Here is a 21,376-nt window from a genome sequence, read left to right on the forward strand (position 1 = left end):
CAGACACTACTCCAAACAGTTGCACCTGGTACCTGGAGTGGTGAAGCTTCTTGGTAAAGAACGGGCACTATTTTGCCATAGCACACCAAGCGATAGCAAAGGACTGAAGCAGGTAAGAATGTGGTAGACCAGAAGAGCAGCAGGCAGAGGAAGAATGGTTTATCAGATGACACAAGTCATTTTGAAAAACAACTGGGTGTCTAGATGGAAGCATGTCATGGCAAGTCAAGTTAACGGGTACTCCACCATGGATCCAGCTGATGTCAGTTGAGTACAGAACTAGCAGAAGAACAGATGGTGACTACAGGACCAGTGACAGAGAGGGGTCCAGTAGCTAACCAAGCAAGGAACGTGGCAGCAATAGTCAGGACACAAATGGTTCAACATAGACTGTAGGCAAGAGATGTAGTCAGGAACCAGGTACAGAGAAGGCATGGTCAAGACAATTGTACAATTTAATTGTAGTACAAGAATACAACTGGGCGTCTCAGCATAGGTATTAGTGTACTTAAATAATCCTGCACTGCATGCCGAAAATTTATTGTGTGGTTACTTTAAATCTTGAGACTTCGGTTTGCATGTGCATATGTGGCAAGAAGTCTGGTTGGAGCAGACAGGGAGGCAACCTGTCTATTACAGGTACATGCCACACAGGTAGCAGCAAGGAAGCCTTCTGGTGGCAGGTGTCCATTTACCTGCCCACAATGTAACTGTTCATGGTAATCAGGGAAGTCAAGAAGTTAGGGAAGAGTAAATCCTTTTTGCAGGTAGTGGCATGTACAAGTAAGGCTAGGTAGGACTGGTTAAGTTGCAGAGGAATGGTTCGTGTGCATGTTTATGTTAACTTAGGTTTTAAATTATAGAGAATAATTAAGTTTCAGGAAACAGTTGGATCGTTAGGGTGTGTTGTGGCTCTGTATTGGGGTTAGTCTCCCAGTATAGGCCAGGCGGATTGTTTTTATAGTGTCTACTCTGTCTGTGGGATGGAACTTTAATTTAACTCTAATAAGGCCATAAGTGGGTTATTTGTACATTATTTAAAACATGTTGTGGTCATTAATGTTGATCCAACATAGTTTTCTGTCTTTTATTTATGATTTATATTTAAGCCTTGCCTCTTGCAGCACATATGTCCTCCACAAGCCTTGTCATAGGTATTTGTATCCTTGTGCATACTGTCTACGTCAAGGTTAATTTACTAATATGACCTTTAAAACTAAGGCCCACCCCAAAGTCTGTATTTTGTTTTAGACTTAAATGTCTTGGCACTTATTGTCATGTGAGAATTTTTTTGCATTTTGGAGACATTAAAGAAAATGTTGATCAAAATGTGAGCCATATAATATAAACACCCTTTCTAGGCTTCATAGTTAAATCATAGAGATATCTTTAACTGCAGGTTAGGGCTCATTTCTGGACCAAGAAGTTAGGGTTGGGGGAATCTAAGACATGAGGTCCAACTACACTGCAAGGGTCTGCTTTAAGCCCCTGTTCCTATGAATGTGTGGGTTTCACCTGGGGCCTCCCAGTGTTGTTCTGCTTCCCAGGGCTCTGGGATAGTACATTCAATACTGTATGTTCAGCCCATGGAGCAGAAGTGCACTGGAGAGCCTGATCCCGTGACAGGATATTCTACCTCTGTTTATAGAGCAAAGGGGCTGCTGTCTCTTTGGACTTGCAGCTCTAATCCTAGCCAGCCCAGACCAGGATACATCACTGGATGTACCTGCAAATTCTAAAGACACTCACTGTGCCATACCTATGGGAGGGAAGACTAGTCTAATCCCAATGGTTATTCCTTAATTCCAGAGCAGTCTTCAAGTAGCTCGTCAGTTTTTGTTGAACTAAGAAACTCATGATTCTCAGATACCCATGGCAAAAGATAATGGAAATTGTAGTTCAGCAAATGTTCTGTGTTAGATTATTTTGCCCAGTGTCTCTTAACACCTACTTACTCTCATTTCAAGTACACATCGATGAAGGAAGTAACAAATAAAAAAATATAAATAACTCTTTTGTTTATCCAAGAAAAATGCTGTTAAAATTGAAGGCTTATTGGGTGAAGTTGCTTTAGTAGGGGTTATGATTCATTTCCAAATGCCCTTTGAAATGATTTTAGTTAGGAAGATAAGAACAACATTTTGTAACTTTATTCATTTCCTGAACTCGAAACGCATTGCCCAACCAGTCTGACTGTTACATTGCGAAATGTTTCAGATTTCTCATAACCAGTAAACCCTTGAAGAAAAGCTCAGCAAGAGACCGTGCTGGGCAGTCACAAGGTAATCATGATTTGTTATATACATTCTTTATAGTCTATGAATGCAAAACATTATTTTTTTTCATCTATAAATTATGCAGATGTTATGTACTGTCTGTTACATATACCACATACCATTTTACAAATGCCCGTAAGGTACAGATATGTGCGTTTGCGCTTGTAGTCTGTAATGTTTTGTATTCCAAACCTATGTGTATATGTAAAGTAATATGTAAAATGCTTTTTTACACATAATAAGGGCTAAGCTACATCCAGACTTTAACTTTATCTTCATAATTTTACAGTAATTTGCAAACTATTTTTGGGTTCAGTAAAAAAATGTACCCCTTCTTTTTGGTACCCACAAACCTGGACCCTTTTTTCATTGGTACTAAAACAGATAGTAATTGCCTGAAATGTGGGGAACCAGATACTATTGTAATTGTCCTGAAATTTATACACTTTGGAAACAAGCGCATGGTTATACTACATCACATAATGTCTGTCAATTCCCTCTCAAACCAGAAGTAGCTATTCTAGGTTTACTATCCGACAATAAAATTAGGCTCAAAGCTATCACTCAGATTTTAACCTCAGTGGCTCCTAAGTCAATTTTCCAAAGCTGGTTCCCCCTTCCAAATGTGAATGTTTCCCATACAAAATGATTCTATTTTTTTTTATATGGAATGGCTCAAGTTGTCCACAAATAAGGATAAATGTACAAAAAAAATACTGGCAGACATACATAAATTCTTTTGATGGCCCAATCAGTACACAGGTCAAAAACACATTACACAGAATGGTTTAATTTGCAAGAAATAAGAAGTCATACACTAATCTCCTTTATCGAAAGTGACACTAACTGGTTGGGTCTTTTTTTTTTCTTGGTTTGCATTTTCAATTGAAAATGTTGTATAAGCAGAAAGCTTTGAGGGAATAAAGATGCAGCAAGCTGTTGTTTTGGGGTTCTAAGGTTTAGTTACATTGTTTTCAATTTCGAGTTCAAGGTTGGGGGGGTTGAGGAAGCAAAATCACTTACAATAGTTAATGAGTCCACCCTTGGGATAAATTAGAGCACTAATCCTAACTTTTGTGGCATAGTGTCCCCTTCATATATGATATGTGTGTATACGCTCAGGTCTGGGTTTTAATATCAGCACCCCAACTGATAAGATAAATCAATTCTAATGTAAGGCTTGAATTGCAATGTCTAGTTTCAAATGTTATTGGGAAATGTATGGAATGCATTAATGAATTATACAATCTGATGTAGGAAGAAATGAATCTTGTATGCTTGTTATCCTTTGAGTTTAACCCCTTAGTGACAAAGCCCGTACATGTACGGTGCTCGAAGTGCATTGTTTTCAATGGGTTTGGGGACCGCCCATTGTCCTTAAGGGGTTAACAGTAGATAAAAACCATTCCGTCCATCTAGTCTGCCCATTTCTCCTCATGTAAGACTCAGGTCCAAATCGGTTCTTGATCCTGTCAGTTCTTGAGCCAGGATAGAAAAAAGAAAAACTTTTTTCTGCGCTTCTCACCCTGATAAAGTTGGCAACAAATATATAAACATAATATAAATGAGAGGTTTTGGTTATATGAATTGGCCAAAGCATAATTAAGCTCACCTGCCACGTCAAGGCACACTCTCAATAGGGTGGGAACCTACAATCACTTCCTACATAGTCTCAGAGTGCACTGTCCGACCCTGTTCCAAATGGCCTGCACAATGTATAACAGCAATGTACCGAAGAGGGCCCCTGGGTACATTGCTTTCTGTCCACACAAGAAGAACAAAAAGAAACCCTCTAATTTAAATTTACCTTTCAGGCACTTGGCTCCAATTCTTCTCACACACAGTGGGAGTCGGAAGGCTAGGAATGCAAGCTTACAATACAAGAGACTGCTGAGCACCTGCCTCTCGGCTAGCAGCCCAAACAGTTTTGCTACTCTTGCTATGCGACTGGTGGCTGGATTATCCTATATAATACTGAGCCACCTAAGCATATGCTTACCCTGTTGTGTATTAAATAATGTTAACATATTACACGGCAGATTTTACAGGGCTCCTACCAGCAACCCTACAATATTAGAAATACATAATTTGAAACATAGAATGCAATGGCAGATAAGAACTATTTGGCCCATCCGGTCTGCCCATTTTTCTTGATGAAAAGACTAAAACTTTAATGAGTCTTCGGTTAGGATAGCTTTATGCTTACCTCATGCATGTGCTCTTGGATAAACATGTGTTGCTTGATGTAATTGTTTGATGTCCATGGGAGCAGAGTATTTTTATGTATTTTTTTAAGAAAAGATGAAAGGCTTAAACAATTTTTACAGCAGTCTTTGCTCATATTTACCAAGGATGCCAATTTTAGTAGAACAGGAGCTACAAAGAGGATGAAAAATGTAAAATGTAAAAAGATAAAACAAAAAAGCAAGGAAAAGATGTCAGCAAGCAAAGTGCAAAATAGAGATAGGGCAAAAGAAGGAAATAGAAATAGAATAGAAAAGAGAAGGGCCTTTTTGTGTAATTGCTCCAGGGCCCAATGTTCCTTAACATGGGCATGGACGTGGTAGAGGCTAATACAGTGAGGGAAGTTAACATGCATGAAGTAGGCATAAAGTTATCCTGATCCTAAGACGAGACCAAGAACTAAGTGTGAGTATTTCCATCAGGAAAAATTGGTAAACCAGATGGGCCAAATGGTTCTGCTATTAAATTCTATATTTCAAATTGTCTGTTTGTAATATGTGTTTGCAATTGTTTGATATGCATGAGAGCAGTTTATTTTTGTGTAATTTTTGAATATAAGATCAAAGGGTTACACAATAGACAATTTATGTCTATTTTTCACAGCATTATTTGCTCAGATTTACCAAGGGTAGCAATATTAGTGAAGGGCACTGTGAATATACATACATATGTACATATATACACACATATATAGACATATATACATATACACACATATATATTTACTGGGCACAGTAGACAGTATGTTTTTTATAGTACCCATGCTGGCCGCAGTTTCTGTATCATTTAAATTACCTGACATTAGCACAGGATCTATTTACAACATAGCTTTTTTTAGCCTAAAGGGCCAATCATGATAAAATTGGCTCAAAGACATAATGACAAAATGCCAGTAAAAATGCCTCGAGGGCGTGACACTGATTATCAATCAATTATATTCAACAGTGTATTTTACTTTGAAGGTAAAGTTCAAAGTATATCGATATTCAAAAAAAATAAATAAGCAGGGGCACCAAGTGTCAAAAATGTAAAAAAATGTAGTTAAAAAAAATGTAAAAATGGGTACCTTCCCTCCAGAAATATACATAAAAAATGTCTTGCCCCCAAAGTACAAAAATAAGGAAAATATAGTGTAGAATGTAAGTGGGAATTTTACACCCTCATAAAATTGCAATATGTTAACTTGCAAAAAAACATAAAACCACCGGATATTTTTAAACTCAGAACAAAATATTAAAATCTATTTATCAGGTTTTTCAATTAGCTTTTTTTCAAATAAAATTCAGATTTCACCATATTTTTTTATAATAAATTATATGATTTGATCAAAATAATGATATCTGACCCCTTAACGGCAATTGGCATGTCACATCATTGGGGTAAGTGATCTTAAAAATTGATCAATGATCGCTTTCTACTCTTGTGAATGTGTAGGGGCCCTGTGTGATCGCTCGCTAGAGCAATTACATTTACCCTATTGAAAGATGCTATGTCTTCCAATATGGAGCAACCTACCTGTGGAAAGAGTGTTTAGCTGCTTTTGCTGAACAGCAGTGACCTTTGATTGCTAAACACTCTTTCCACCGACAGGGAGCCACCATATTTGAAAGACAATATGGTGCTGCCCTTTCTCTGGAATAAGCTTCACAAGCAATCAATGGTCTCTTCCGTCACTCAAGGGGTGTTGCTGCATCAACAACATCCAATTATCTTCCATGACATTTAACACCTTCCTTGCCATAGATCACTGCAAAGACAGTGATCATGCACATCAGCACTTTTATTGCATTTTTTATGGGGATTTTTTATTTATTTATATATATGATTAAATAATTAAAATTTATTTATTGAATTATTAAAATGCTAAATCATGTCAATATTTTCAGGTGAACATTTCAGTTTTCAATTTGGAATTTTGACATCATGACATCTTGCACTAATGTCCTATTTGGAACATATGGTAATTTAATCCAGCCAATTCAATTTACCCCCTCAAAGCATATATTTTTGAGAATTTGACAGTCCTTTCACGAATGAGTTAATTGTTTATCTCAACCACAGCAACACAGGACTCTGAAACACTGCAGGTCACATAAAGAAGGCAAATATAAGGCTGCTCTGTCAGTTTATTTCCCTGTAACTACAGATAACAGCATCATAAATCAAATAAATATATAAGTAAGTATTTCACCACATTGGCCCGCTTTTATTATCCCTCTTTTTAGACGTTTTAGACCTATTTGTACCGGCGTTAAATATTGTTGTTCAAATTAAACCATAATATTGTAACGCAGCGTTTGAAATTGGGTTGTGGTTTTTAACATTTTGCAATATTTTGCGTTATAATTGGGGACAATAGTATAACGCGCGACAAGCAATGCCTTATGATCAAAGCCGCTTGTTCCACAGTACCCTAATCTACCCTTGACGACAATGGAACTGACCAATAGCACGTCAAGTGGGCGGTGCCAAGCTGTAACCCCGGTTCTGCAGTAGGGCAATGTTTCCGTCGGTAATCACAACGGGAACCAATAGAAAGAGTCGTTGTTGATAACAGGAAGCTTATGATCTGCTAGTCTTAGCTGGATGTATGTTGGCTTCGGTGAGTGCATTGAGCTAATAATTTGCTGCTTTATTCAAACAGGGTCACAGCCACTGAGACGTTCACTTCACTAGCCAGTACTGACAGCCTGTAGAGGCAGGGACGTTTGTTTTCCCCTAGAGCCGGGAATAGACTGCACAGAAGTCGAATCGTAGAACTGATAACTGTTATCGTTTTGAGATGAACATTGCAAGTACCTGTGCCGTTCATCTTGTCACGAAGTATATATACATATAAATACAGGTATTTACCATTGTGGGTTAATATATTTAAACACACTTGGTGACCACACTGCCCTTACTTACTGTGGTGTCAAATACAAAGAGAAACATAAAGTAATAAACACTAAACTGAAGGCATCATTAATCTAATAATGAGCACTTATCTCTAGTTCATATGGCTCCATTTTTTGGTTTGTTTGAAGATAATGGCTTTTAATGCTTGTGTTTGACATGTTTAAATTTCATGTTTTCAGTTAGGTACTCTTAATTATTGCTGTTTATGACAATTTTATGTGTAAAGGTACTGTTTACCATAATATTACAGTTTGATTAAGAAACGTGTGTCTATAGCTGGGTGACAGTTCTGGTTTAAGCCCAATAGTACCACTCAAAGTCTTATGGCCAGGAGTTTGGTCCTTTCCATCGAAAAGTGTTGAGTTTAGCAGTCTAGACCAAAAATAATTAACAAAATAAAAATAATTGGGGGGAAAAAAAACAACAATACAAAGCAGTGAAATACATTGTAAAAGTTTTTTACCTTTTTTTGCCTACTCATTTTTGAAAAGTTTAATAGATGTATATGCTTACACAGCATATATATGCGTGTAATTATGTTTTTCGTTTCTGCCGCTTTTTTATCAATTTTCAGTTCGATTTTTATTTTAGCCTTGTGCTTGGGATTTCTGCCCTCTTCCGAGTGAGCCTTCTTCCTTTTATTTAGTCAAAAGAAGGTAAAAATAGTAGAATGGTTCCTACCTCTCTGCAAAAGGACTTTCTCTTTTATGGTAGAAACAAAGTACAAATGAAACAAAGTAAAAAGAGAAATCCTGGAGTTTATTCACAACAGCGCTTATATTATTATTCGAACAATAGAAGATATGTGTAATAAAATGACAATGTAGATAAAAAAACAAGAATAGGAACCGTTTTATAATACCAGTTAAAAGGGGATACATAAGTAATCCTATTTAGATTGAGTAATAATACAGATAGACCTGTGCTGTGCTGTGAACACTGCAGGAAAGTGATACTATATGCCAGGTATTCAGGCTCCGCAATACCAGCTGGGAGCTTCAGCCTCAGCGTATAACTTGGTTTGCCAGACACGTAATGGAAACAGTGAGAGGCCTTATGAAACATCTGTTGCGTCTTGCACACGATAAATTGCGTTTCACTGGCAATTTTTACGACAATAATATATTTCAGAGCAATGAGACTCCTGGAAATGTATGCTACAAAGTTAGTCTAAGACAGGTTTATGAAACACAAAATCTGGAGTGGAAGCTTAATACTGTAAAATTAAGTTGTCATAGCATACTGAAAAAAGCTGTCCCAATACGTGGGTATTATTTTTGGCACTGAATTACTTTTATGGCTACTGTTTTGTTTTTTTTAGCTGTACTAAGTTTTTAGATGTCAAGTTGTCTCAGAGCCTAAATGTCAAATACTTTCTTATATCGGGATAATATAATAAAGCCTATCGTACATGAGGACTTGCTTATGATAAGTTTTGTTTAAGCAGTGTACTGCAGGAGTTAAACTTCCTTTATTCTCCTGGTATCGGTACCTGGCCCATTTCTCTTCTGTATTTACAGTTTAGCTCTTATCTGAGTTCATTTTGATTCAAGTGTTGATTATAGTACTCAAATCTACCTATCTTCCTGTGGTATCTCTCCTTCTCTCCTGTGCCTTATTACCAGCTGCTTGTCTGCTGTTTGTTCATGGATGTTAAACCACTACCGATTTAACCTTCTACAAAACTGAATGCATTATCCTTTCTTTTTTCCATCTCCACCCTAGTTGAATAATAGGAACTGAATTCTCTATTAACGACCCAACTAACACCCCCCCAATAACCAAGCCCGATGCCTTGCGGTAATCTTTGACTCATCCTCCATATTTGGTCCTTCACAAGATCCTGCTGCTTGCACAAAAAAAGGTGGCCTAAAACCAGGACTGCACTTCTCAGAGCCAATCGGGAGTAGGGGCCCAGGTGTGTACTGAAAAAAATGTCACAAACATGAAGAAAATTGAATCGTTATTAAAGACTATTAAAACAATTTTATGCTGTATTAATTGTGTGGTGGCAGTAGTATGTCAAGTTCTACAGTGAGTTTATTATGAAGGAATACTTTGGGTCAAAGCTTACACGCGTGAGAACAAGCAAAACATAACACAAATAAAACATAAATAATAAAAAAGCTTGTACAGTTACCAAGATATGCATAGGCATGTCCCATACTAATCGGGGGAACCACCCACCATTCATCCTGTCTACAAGCCCTAAATTATATCACTAATGGTTGTATCAACTGCCACGCGATATTGTAGAGGGGATTCCCATAACATCTGAAAAAGCCTGTAAATGGACGATGGGGGTTGCAAAGAGAAATATTCAATACATAGTTATCCAACTCCCTATTACATTCTTTACCAATCTTGTTGTAGGTATCCTTTCCAGGTGTCCACCCCAAGTGACACTTAGATGAGAGCCCAAAGAGAAAGTTATGGTGAACAAACTAGAAAGCACACTGTTAATCATAAACAACTCATTTCTGTGCCTGTCTCCCCCCATTATATACTATTTTTAATTTCTTAAGGGTGTTTATGCAAAGTACCATTTATTCAAGGAGTCATCGAAACGAAAAAAAATATTTTCCAATGTTTCCACGTTTATGTGTATATGTGTTTATTTGATGAACCCAATTTAGGGGTCTGTATGACCAAGTGTTTCTTTCTGGGTCTGTCCGTAGCTTTGGAGTGGTAGTGACATTTTCTCTGTAGCCGCTTCCCTTGTAGTGACCTTTCCTACCCATGTCCTTGGCTCATAGGTGGACATTTTTCAAAGAAGCATAAAAAATGGCACTTGGTACATGATATTGCTCATATTAAACATATTAACTGTAACGTGAAGCAAATCGTGTTACAAAAAGCACCAAAGTGTGAAAATCCAGGTTCTTTATATCAACCCTGATAAAGCCATCACCTCTTGACTTATGTCTGCCGTAGGAAATGAGATATAAAAAGCAATATATTGGTAACAGCATCATGCCTTTATTACCATCCTGAATATCATTTACTTTAGTAGGGCTTTGCAGGCATTTGAATGATATAGTTTGCAACTGGAGCAACAAACAGTCATTCCATGAGAAATGATTACGGATTTTTCTTCTGGGATGTTCTCTTTCTGGTACACAAGCTAATAAAACAGCCTGTCCAACAAGAACTAATGTTTGGAGGGTTGACTACCAAGCACTGATTTCATTAGCAGTATGGAAATCATATTTTTCCCTTCGCTATTTTCAGAGTGACGCTTAAAAGATTACCGCTATGAAATGTTCAATGACTGATATTAGATGGCTTGCAATTTCCACACTTTTCAAGGAGATGCAATTATTGACCTATTACATTTTAGGAAAATTGTGTGTCAAGAATGCACACTCGTGAGCAATTTTCTTTTCTGCTATGTTTTTATCAAGGTGGACCAGTGAAAATGCATAGCTGTAATGTTTTGTTAGCACATAAGATACAGCATAGTTCCTGACAGCTAATTATGTGCACCATAGAGAGAGAGGCTGGCATAACAAGGAGAGATCTGGATCTTAATAGTGGGAATATTCATGAGGATCCTGAGAACATCATTTTGAGATGGTATCCCCTATCATGTACCCATAGGGATAGTTTGTAATACATATTATTATCACTTTTGTCTTTCTTCAAAATGTTTGCTGTCATACAAACAAGGAAGTATCAAGGAGCACTTTCTAATTATATAGGAACAACCCATTAGTGCCCCCTTAATTATGCCACATTTATCAATTTAAGCAAAATTCTACTTCCAGAAGACAATGATTTAGTCTAGTGCCATAATTATTTAGTTATACACATTGAGCTAATGGAAAAGCCGTTGTTGAATTTTCACCACAGCCATTGCACTTACCATTGTTGCTGTTAAGATCTCATTTCCCAAATCCGATTTCTAAAACTCATGTATTGTTTATAGATTAAGATAAACAATATATATATTTTTTTAAATCTAACTTGTTTGTATACCATTGGAAACGTATATTAAGTTCATGTTCTCTCAATGTGGTCGATTACTTTATGATTAACGTCTTGAAGATGAGGGCGCAATATTATATTCATGCTAAGTGTGCCGTTAATGCAATGTACGGAAGATCAGGATGACCGTTCAGTCTTCCCTTGAGCAATCGTTGGCTTCTTGCTGATAGGAACAATATAACAGTACTCAAACTGCAACATTGTATTGGATTAACGTGGTGTATGTGTATATGTAATATATATATCAAAAAGAGCAAACCTGCTTGCATTTTCTTTTGTATTGAAGCGTTGCTTCCCATTTGGGGAAATGATTTCTATAGCACTTCACTGTCAATGCCTGACAGTGAAAGAGTTCCACTCTTTCTGTAAAGCTTGTATTAAACTAGCTTTGTGTTTATTCAGCAATGTGTGTTTAATGGTGTGTGTGCTCAGACAAAGCACGATATGTTGTATTATCAGGTCATTGGTAGGGCTCACAATTCTTACAATAGATGTTGTTTAGGAGACATGGAGCATAATATAGCCCCACAAATGTTTTTTTCTCTCTTGCTGTTAAACCTAATTCTACTAGCTAAAAAAATCTACACAACTGCTACTTCCATTCCATTAGCTTCTGCAAATGTTTGTTAATGCTTCTTATAAGAGGCATATTTTCAGTTGGTGTTCAGCTGGTTATAATCTCTAGATACCCGTTATAGATATGTAATTCTCTTCTTACAATGTGCAATATACATGGAAATCAGTGTGTTAAATTTTGCTGGGGAGCTCATTGCAGAGGCTTAAAGGTGTGAGGACACAAAAGCCCCTTTTTGAAGTAGCTTACTGGGTTTTAAAAATAGTTGCCAATGAATATAATAAAGAAAATTCTAGGCTGTCCTGCCATTTGTGCATTAATAGAATTAATAGCATTTTCTTATTTTTCTCGTCAGACTTAAAGTATTAATGGTGAGAAGAATAGTAGACTATCCAGGAACTCGTGGAACCTCCTAATTAAACATAAAGACAGCATCATAAAGCATTAAAAGATAAGCTACCACTGCTACCACAATAAATTATAAATATATTATTTTTTTTTATAAATAAAAGGCTATTATTGCAAAAGATTAAAATATAAGAGGTCAGAATATTTTTGGACGATGGCATAAAAGAACAGATAACAAAAAGGAATGTGATAATGCAATATTATGAGACATGCATGGGTGCAGTTTTATTGCAAGCTTAATGAAGATATTTTCTTATCTTCACAGCTGTATTATTAAGTGGATTGTAGGCTATAAGGCAGAGTAACGTATTGGTAGGAAGATACAGTAATCAAGACAGAAGTGAGTAAGGAGCAGATACTATTATTTTACTAAAGCCAATGCTTAAAGGTCAGGTGCTAGCAACAAGAACTTGAGTAGCAGTGAAAAATCGCTGTGTTGCTATTTTACAGCTTACATGAGGAGGGTGACGAGTGCAACTTGCTGTAATAATTTTTGCTCGTTTCCATTTTTGGTGAGGCTTATTAAGATGTTTTGAAGTGTTTGTGATATGTACTTCGGTAGTTTGCTTTCTAGTACAGAATGTATCTGAATGCTTTAACCAGTAATGATTTTATAGAGAAATGTTTTGTTATCGCTTCTGTCTGAGGTGTCGCGATGCATTATCTTATCTTGTCTAGTTGCAGTTCCCCACTTTTTATGCACCGAGTGGGTGTATGACTTGTAGGGTGTCTGTGCATGCTGAGGCCAGAGTGCTTTTGGGAAGAAACTGGGTGTAACTGGGTGTCACTTCACATTATTATGCCACCTTTACACATTGGGACTGTACCAAGATGTTCAAGATGGTTACTTTCAATTGATGTTTTTAAATTTGCATACAAAGAGACTAGCTTTTTAAAATGCAGGTTTTGCGTAGTATCGTTACTATGTTTTGGCTCAACAATGATCTTAATGTCCTTTCCCAACACAAGATGCCACTAAGGCTCTTGTCTATGCCCTCATTATCTCCTGCCTTGACTTTTGTAACTCAGTCTTAGTTGGCGTCCCTGATACCTGTCTCGCCCCTCTACAATCCACCATGAACGCTGCTGCCAGACTTATCTTCCTCTACCATTGGTTTACCAACAACGGTTCCCCTACTTATATCTCCTCACTCATTTCTAAATACTCTACTAACTGTTCTCTCTCTACTCATCCAATGATGATAGTCTGTCCTCTGGACTGATTTCTAGTTCCTGTGCACAGTTTAAAGACTTCCCAAGGACTGCCCCTATTCTCTGGAATGCTCCCCTCAGCCTATCCTTCTTTCCCCTTTCCTTTGATCTTTCAAATCCCTTAAAACACACGTTTTACGGATCCCTACAACCTTACACACTAACACCCTTCCTCCTATATTTCTTACCTCACCCTTCCTAGTCCCTCGCCTACAATACTTACACTAGTGTGGCTGGTCCATCCCTAACAGTGAGACTTCTACCACTTGTATACTACACCCTAACTCCCTCTATATTGTAGTCTAGTTTGAGCAGGGTCCTTCTTACCTGTTATATATTACTTACTGTATGTCTTGTTTACCCATTGTACAGCTCTGCAGAATATAATGGTGCAATATAAAACAATAAAAAGTAATACAAATAATGTGGTTTCTGCTTAATTTACCAACCGCATTTTCCTTACTTCAGAAAATATTACGCGTCATTTTGTTGATTCTTTCAAATGATCGAATAGATAATTCTTAGACTAGCATGATTGTGGTGCTTTCATTTAAAAGTGCAGTAGCTGCTACACCTGAATGTTGATGCAAGCTTTAGATACTGTTTAGTTTTTCATTTTGTATTTTCTCTAATTAGCAGGTAGTCGAACAATTCCCTTTTTACTTGGAAACAAACGAAAAACCTGATGTGTATGCAGCCTTGGATGACTACAGGTCAGCAACTCCGCTATACATAGGCAACACTGACATTTGCTGAGTCGTGCTGACAAATGTAAAATATTTGTAGTAATTGTTTTACACAATTGGGGGGGGGGTCTAAAACTTAATCAATTCAATCTAATAGAGTCTTAAACAGCCTCCTGAAAAAAATGCATATTAATGTATTCTTGAGTACTCTAGTAACCTCCAAAAAATATAATTGACTTACTTTAGAGTAAGCTGCCATAGGATGCCTTCTCTGTAGTCTGTCATCTCACTCCATTGATTGGCTGTGGCAGGAACGGTCTGCCAATGAAATCAATGGGAGTACTTTCTGCTGATGTGGGTGGTGGGTCTCATTAGACCCCCCCCCGCCTGACATCCGGTAAACATATGAGATGGCAGAAATCTCCTGCACGCCAAACATCTGGGGAGGAGAAATGCATAGGAGTAAGCATTTGCAATGGGGACCACAAAAAAAAATTAAACGAACCACACATATGAAGGCTGGAGTGTCCCTTTAGGCACTGATTTAGGTACTTCATGAGGACTGCCACTGTTTGCAAACTAAAAATTAATTTAAGGAATATCTTCCCCGTATTGATCAAGATGATTACAAAGCATGAGTAAGCTAAGAATAAAAACTGAATCCTGATTGAATGACCGTTTAAGGGATACATCTCCGTAGTAGTGATCCATTTTGGTACTCCAGAAACAATTGTTGCTTTAGAAGCAATACAAATAATGATAGGAATAGGTTAATGTACAGCTATCACTATTTTATATTGGCTGTAAAAAAAAAAGTTACCCAAAGTCAATGAAGACCCTATTTGTGGATAAGTTGTATTTCTTTTTTCCTTTTGGCTGTTTGATCTGATGCGTTCCCTTTGGTGTCAGAAGTTGTAAATCTGCATTGTGATGTGACAGCAGTTACTGCAGGTGGCAGGATGTTCATTTACAAACAGTACAAAAGCTGAGCTTGTCCGGAGTTTATTCCCATGTCCCTTTCCCTCCTCTCAAGACAGACTTTTACATTGAGAAAGATGAATCCTGAAATAAATAACAAAGTTGGAGATGTTCCATAATAGTATTTAACCAGCGTTAAGCTGGAAATCAACCAGCTTGCAATAATATATAATTTTAAGTGTCTGTGTTCTCCCTATACATAAAAGGTTCCCGACAGCCTCAGCAAAGAAGAATACATATTAAATACTTTGGGTATTTTTGATATACACTTTTTAACAAGGTTACAGAATGTAAAATAAAACTTACCTTGGGTAGAAGCAGTAGCTCCCTGCATCCTCCACAATTACACTATCTTGAAACAGCCAATCAGTGACAGGAAAGTGCTGCCAATAAAAGTCCTTGTGTACACACAGGGGGGCTTGTTTGACTCCCCATGATGTTTACTGAGCAGAGTGGGGCAATTGACGCCCCAAGCGCTTTATTTTTTTTTTTTTTGAAGCGTTTTTGCGGGGGGGGGGGCATTTTAAACTTCGCCCCAGGCGGCATTAAGTCTTGGGCCGGCCCTGTTACTGAGCCAGCACTAACGCTGACGGCGATAAATATACTACATGCTAGGAGAGCTGTACGGCTAAATCTTCTGTATGCCAACTAGCTTAGGGGGCAGAGAAATTGGCAAATACATGGGGATTCTACAGAAGTCTAGCACAAGCTCCTACGTGGGTGTTTCATTTAACCTGAACAATTATGCGTGTAGTAGAGAAGATTCTGTTGGAGACGCGTCACATAAGACTAATCACTATACTGCCAATTGTTTGGGCTTTACTTTTTGTATGTAAAGATCAGTTCTGGTGCAGTTTACGGTAGCAACCGGAAAATTGCTTTAATTATACTACTTTGTGCCAGAACTGCTCTTTATACATAAACTTGTGTGTGTGCTCTTTTTAGCGCTGTTTTTTTGTATTTTTTACAAATCGTGGTACTTTTTAGTATTTTGGGTAGTGATACACAGTTCATTACAGAAATTCTGAAAGTTGTGAAGATTAGTTTTGATTCTACTTTTATTTGGAGTGATAACAATTTTAGATGGTTATAGATCTCATATATATATATTCTTTTGTGTTTATTACCCTGGAAACTCATTGTGTTATTGTGCAGAGAAACTTCTGAACACTACCAGAATGGCATTATTTGCCTATATTCCATATCCCAAATAATTTGAACACTTTCTTTTTGCGTGTTTTGTCGATGAACAATGGAGGTTATTTATTAAGGTGTCTCAGATAAAGCTCATACACAGAATGTCAGTTTAGTTATTTTGTTATATGTTTATCATGTGTTTGTTTTGTTTTTTTTTTTGTTTTTTTAACTTAAGACTTAAGTGGCTCAAACGTGTTCTGATCAACCAAAAATTATATTGTATAAAGTCTCTGAAACTGTACCTGTTCTCCTTTTTATTGACTGGCATCCAGTACACAGCTGTTCCAAGCCACAATGTATTGTGGTAGATAGTAGGATGCTTGTACTTTTAGGTATTACATATGTTTGCGTTTATCTTAAATCTAAATCTGAATGAGAAGGTAAATCTAAATCTGAATGAGAAGGTAAATCTGATGTAGGTAGATATGACACAAAAACATCACTGGGAACCAGTTGGTGATGGACAAAAACAGTTCATATGAATGTTTCTACTCTTTTACCAGAAAAAATGAAGTAGCACATAATGAACAGGATTTTATGAAACCAGATCAAAAATTTACCATTGGCAAACTATTGTTTTTATCAAAATGAAGAGTTGGACCCATTTCAGATTTGAATTAATTTGGTACAGCAGAAAGAGGCGTCTAAAAGAATTGTCTTTTTTTTTTATTCGTGGTATATTCCTTTTAACGGTTTCAGGGTGGTTTTGCCACGCTACTAGCAGCAGGAAGACCAGTAAATCCTCTCTTGCACTCTCCGTAAACGAGTGTATTGCACTTTCTACTTGTGAAAAGAGGGACCATGAGAACATCTAATGGGGAAATTGCAATGCAACGTTCCCCGAGGATTTGTAAATATCAACCTGCCTGTGTGTTTCTCTAAGAAAAGCTCTACATTCATTTCCAGTTTAAGTGACACTTGAAGTTGTACGGATGTGTTGGCGTGATGCAGATAAATGCAGCTCATTAAGACAAAAGTGCCTTTGGTGTCCTGTTGGGTTTCAAAATTGAGTGTTGCTAATGGGAACAGTGGGAAACTTAAACTCTGTTAAAAATGGTGTTTGGTATTTTTCAATATTTTTTTCCTAAGAAAAAAATGGATAATCTGTATTTACCATTTGTCCACAGGACTCAACAGGTTCTCCATGCAGTAGCACACTACTGTGTTATATATTTACAACCCGCAAGACCTGATGTGTATCATATTCTTCAAGTTTGACCCCCGGCCTGTTTCCAAGAATGCATACAGGTAATTTCAAACATTAAAATACTTTACATTCAAATAACACAAATGGATGCTACTGTAATTGATAGTGGTTTTTCTTGTTTTTGAAGGTCAGAATATTTAGATGGTTTAGCAACTTGGTGCCACATACTCCACACCAGAAGGGATACACACTACTGAAGTGCAGAGTGCATGTTGCTTTTCTTAATAGCACATCACATGTACCACAGTAGCAGTTTCCCATAATTAAATCTAATTTTATGGTGAATGAGATACAAGAGTAAAAACCCAGGCATATTCACAAGTGCTGACATTTCCAAAATAAGATTAAAAAGGCATTTCCTTCTTTGATTTAATATTTAATAGATTGACCTGCCCAAATATCCGTATCTCTTACTGCTTTGCTTTGAAATGAAAACTTGTAGTCCGGACAGGCACTACCAGACAGACTGAACCCCTCTCATTAGAAACAAGAACAAGAATTGACACACCAGCGTAAGGAAGGGCATTGAGGCACAGGGCGAGGCACAGAGCAGGCCAGATCAAGCACTGGCAGCTAATCACATCCAGCTCCAAGACTGACCCCCGCCACCCCAAATACATAAAAACAATTGATCCTGCAGAGTTAAGGAAGGACAAGCCAGGCCAAACACTCGCAGCCAACCACAAGACTGACCCCCTGTTAGGGACCAGGAACCAGATAGACACAAAACGTAAAGTGCAAAAGGAGTGTATACCAAATGAGAAGCAGGGATTAGGAACCAAGACAGGTATTCAGACAAGCTGGGGTCAGGAGTACAGTGATCAGCGAAGTCAGGAACAAGCCAGGAGGGACGTCGGGGAAAGCCAGGTCATGCACAGGTAATCAGGAACACAGCATAATTCACTTGCAGCCAGAAACAACAAACTAAACCTTTGGTAGGGTAAATGGACAACTGTATTAAGATACTCGGTACCAGGTTTTAGATCTCATTTAGTTTACCCACACAATATATATATATATATTATGGGACATTTTTAGATACCATTTTTTGATCATATCATCTAATTTGCTATAAAAAAAAAAATGCCGAAAATTTCTGCAATTCATCTGCAAAAGCTAATGAAAAAAACCTGCTAAATATATTCTAATACGTGTCCTGAGTTTTTGTTTGTGTTTTGCTTTTTTTGCAAGTTATAGGGCTATAAGTACAAATAGCATATTGCAAATCTGGTAATCCTGTCCAAATGTCCTATTTGGGACATCTTTAAAGGGGATGTGGATTCAATTTTTATTAGTATTATTATTTTCTTTGTGAAATTCCTTTTTCTTCAGCTATTGAACCAGGTTAGATTTCCTGTCTAAGAAAATACTTCATGCTGATGTGGTTAAAACCTGTGAACAAAGAAGTTGGTCCTGAATGGTTCATTAAAACCAGATATAATGTTTCCATTATACAAAGAAGTGGTGAAAGAACTTTAATGGAATTCACCATTCTTTTCAACAAAATAAATCATGTTTAATTTTAAGTGTCCTGAAAAGAACAAAATTGGAGATAATTTCACTGGAAAGAAAATAAATGTTAATTGAGATTAAGCCCATAATATATTAAAGATAAAACAAGTCCGGTCAATGGTTTCTCAAGTTCATTATTTACAGCTACAAGGAGCTTTGCACAGAATGGATTTCTTATAATTACTTTTGGAATAATGGGGAATTGCAGATGAGGGAAAATGATCTGATAACAAGTCAGTCTTTCCAGTCATTTAAAAAAAACATTTGCTCAAGAACATCGGTCATCACAAAAAATCACTCCATTTGCTCACCTATATTTTCTACAGGACTTATTTGTACATTAGGTTCCCCTTTTTTGTTTTGGAAGCTTAGCAAAAGCTTACACGCAAACTGCTTCCCTGTTTATTTTTTTTTCTCACTTAAGATCCAGAGAGAAAAAAATATTGCCATTATCTGTTTCAACAACTGGCAAAGCGGCATGTAAAAGAATATTCACACAAACTTAACCAGTTGTTGTAGACTTGATCCTTTTATTGTGTCTATTCCCTATGATTCAGGTATATTGTTTCACTGATTGTCTAAGATACATCCATTATTTTAAACAGACTCTGGGTCATAGTTTTACATATGTGTCTGCATAACTATAAACCACAGGGCCCCAGTGCAAAAATTGCCCCAAGGCCCCCGCTTCACAAAGCAACATGTCCCACAGTGCCATCTTTGCCCCAACTGCTTATCAGTGCCATATTTGCCCCAAACACTTTGTCTATGAAACCTTTGCCCCAAACAGCTTGTCTGTGCCACTTTTGCCACCAAACAGCTTGTCAGTGCCCCTAGCTTGTCTATGCCATCTTTACCACCAGCTTATCAGTGCCCCAAACAGCCTTCCTGTGTCATCTTTGCCCCCAACAGCCTGACTGTGCCATCTTTGCCACCAACTTATCCGCAGCACCAAGCAACATACCTGTGCCATGTTTGCCACCAGCTTGTCTATGCCGTCTGTGTCACCTAATAGTTTGTCAGCACGACCAAACAGCCTGCCTATCCCATTTGCCCCCAAACAGCCTGCCTGTGCCCATGCCCACACCACTTACCTGCAGGATTTGTGTGTCTTATTCAGCAAGAGGATGTGATGTCACATTTTTACACCTTGGCTTAGTCAAACACAGCATGCAAGGAGAAAATGTGGGGAGGGCTTTTACCTTTTGGCTCGGCTGAGCAGGCAGCACCCCTTTTGTAACATTGCACACTTGCACACGTTTTACCTACTCTCACACATACACCCTAATTCTACAAATGTGTAAACTAACACACACTCATATTAATGCATTTGCACACTCATGCTAATACACACACATACTAACATGCATGCTGACACATTTTACACAACATGCTAATACACACACCCATGGTACCATACACACACACATGCCAATACACTGAAACATGTGCATAGACTTGTGCTAACCCACACAGGCTTTACACATACTCCTCCTAATACACATACACACTTATGCTAATACACATACACACTCGTACTACTATACTATACTATTATTTTACAGTAAAAATACTTAATACACCAAGGTAGGAAATTGTAACAAATAAGTATGTGTGCCTAAATGTTCCAGGTCAACTAATACAATGTTCACAACTTTTGCTGAAAATCAAGTATAAACTTGATAAAGTATAAAGTTTTGAAATATGTTGTCTACTGCTTCTCACTCCCCTCCAATGTACCTCTGATGCCAAAAATAAGACATCTGGTCCTATTTTAGTGATTAAGTAGAATCAATCTTCAATCAGCAATAAAGGATCTTGAATTCAAAGTTGAATTTTCTGTGGTTCCTTTGACAAAATCCCCAACCTCTTATGTTCATAATTTTCAATATAAGCTATATTCAGTCTCATCATGCAATCTATAATTAAATTGTACGATTTTAATTACCAATGAACAGAAGTACAGTCCTAGAGTCCTACTGTTCCTCAGCTAATAGCAGTGATGTTTTCACAAGGTCTGGCCATTAATGAAAGTCAAAACTATGGAGAATGAGAGCGAACATCTGCTTAGTAATTTAATTACATCCTTCCATGTATTTTACTCTCTGGGGTACATTTAGCCCTTTGGAATGCTTCCATCATCTTACTGGCACTCAAGTGGTTAACATCTGCGGGTTCTGTAACATTGTTAAGAGCT

The 21,376-nt window shown here is 37.4% G+C and overlaps 1 protein-coding gene across 5 annotated transcripts in view; it reads left to right on the forward strand.

Annotated features, from left to right (window-relative positions):
* Positions 1-2,253: 2,253 nt before the first annotated feature.
* Positions 2,254-21,376, forward strand: part of TANGO2 (transport and golgi organization 2 homolog) — a 55,320-nt gene continuing 36,197 nt past the window's right edge. Inside the window, exons 1-3 of one of the 5 annotated variants that reach the window (XM_053471280.1) lie at positions 2,254-2,282; positions 14,236-14,312; positions 17,588-17,708. In XM_053471280.1, the coding sequence (XP_053327255.1) occupies positions 17,653-17,708 (56 nt within the window). In that variant the 5' untranslated portion in view covers positions 2,254-2,282; positions 14,236-14,312; positions 17,588-17,652. Of the gene's footprint in view, positions 2,283-6,995; positions 7,123-14,235; positions 14,313-17,196; positions 17,311-17,587; positions 17,709-21,376 lie in introns of those variants that run through there. The other 4 variants (XM_053471273.1, XM_053471290.1, XM_053471311.1 and 1 more) reach the window with 4 other exon arrangements.

This window comes from Spea bombifrons, chromosome 1 (assembly GCF_027358695.1).
Source record: "Spea bombifrons isolate aSpeBom1 chromosome 1, aSpeBom1.2.pri, whole genome shotgun sequence".
Lineage (NCBI taxonomy): Eukaryota > Metazoa > Chordata > Amphibia > Anura > Pelobatidae > Spea > Spea bombifrons.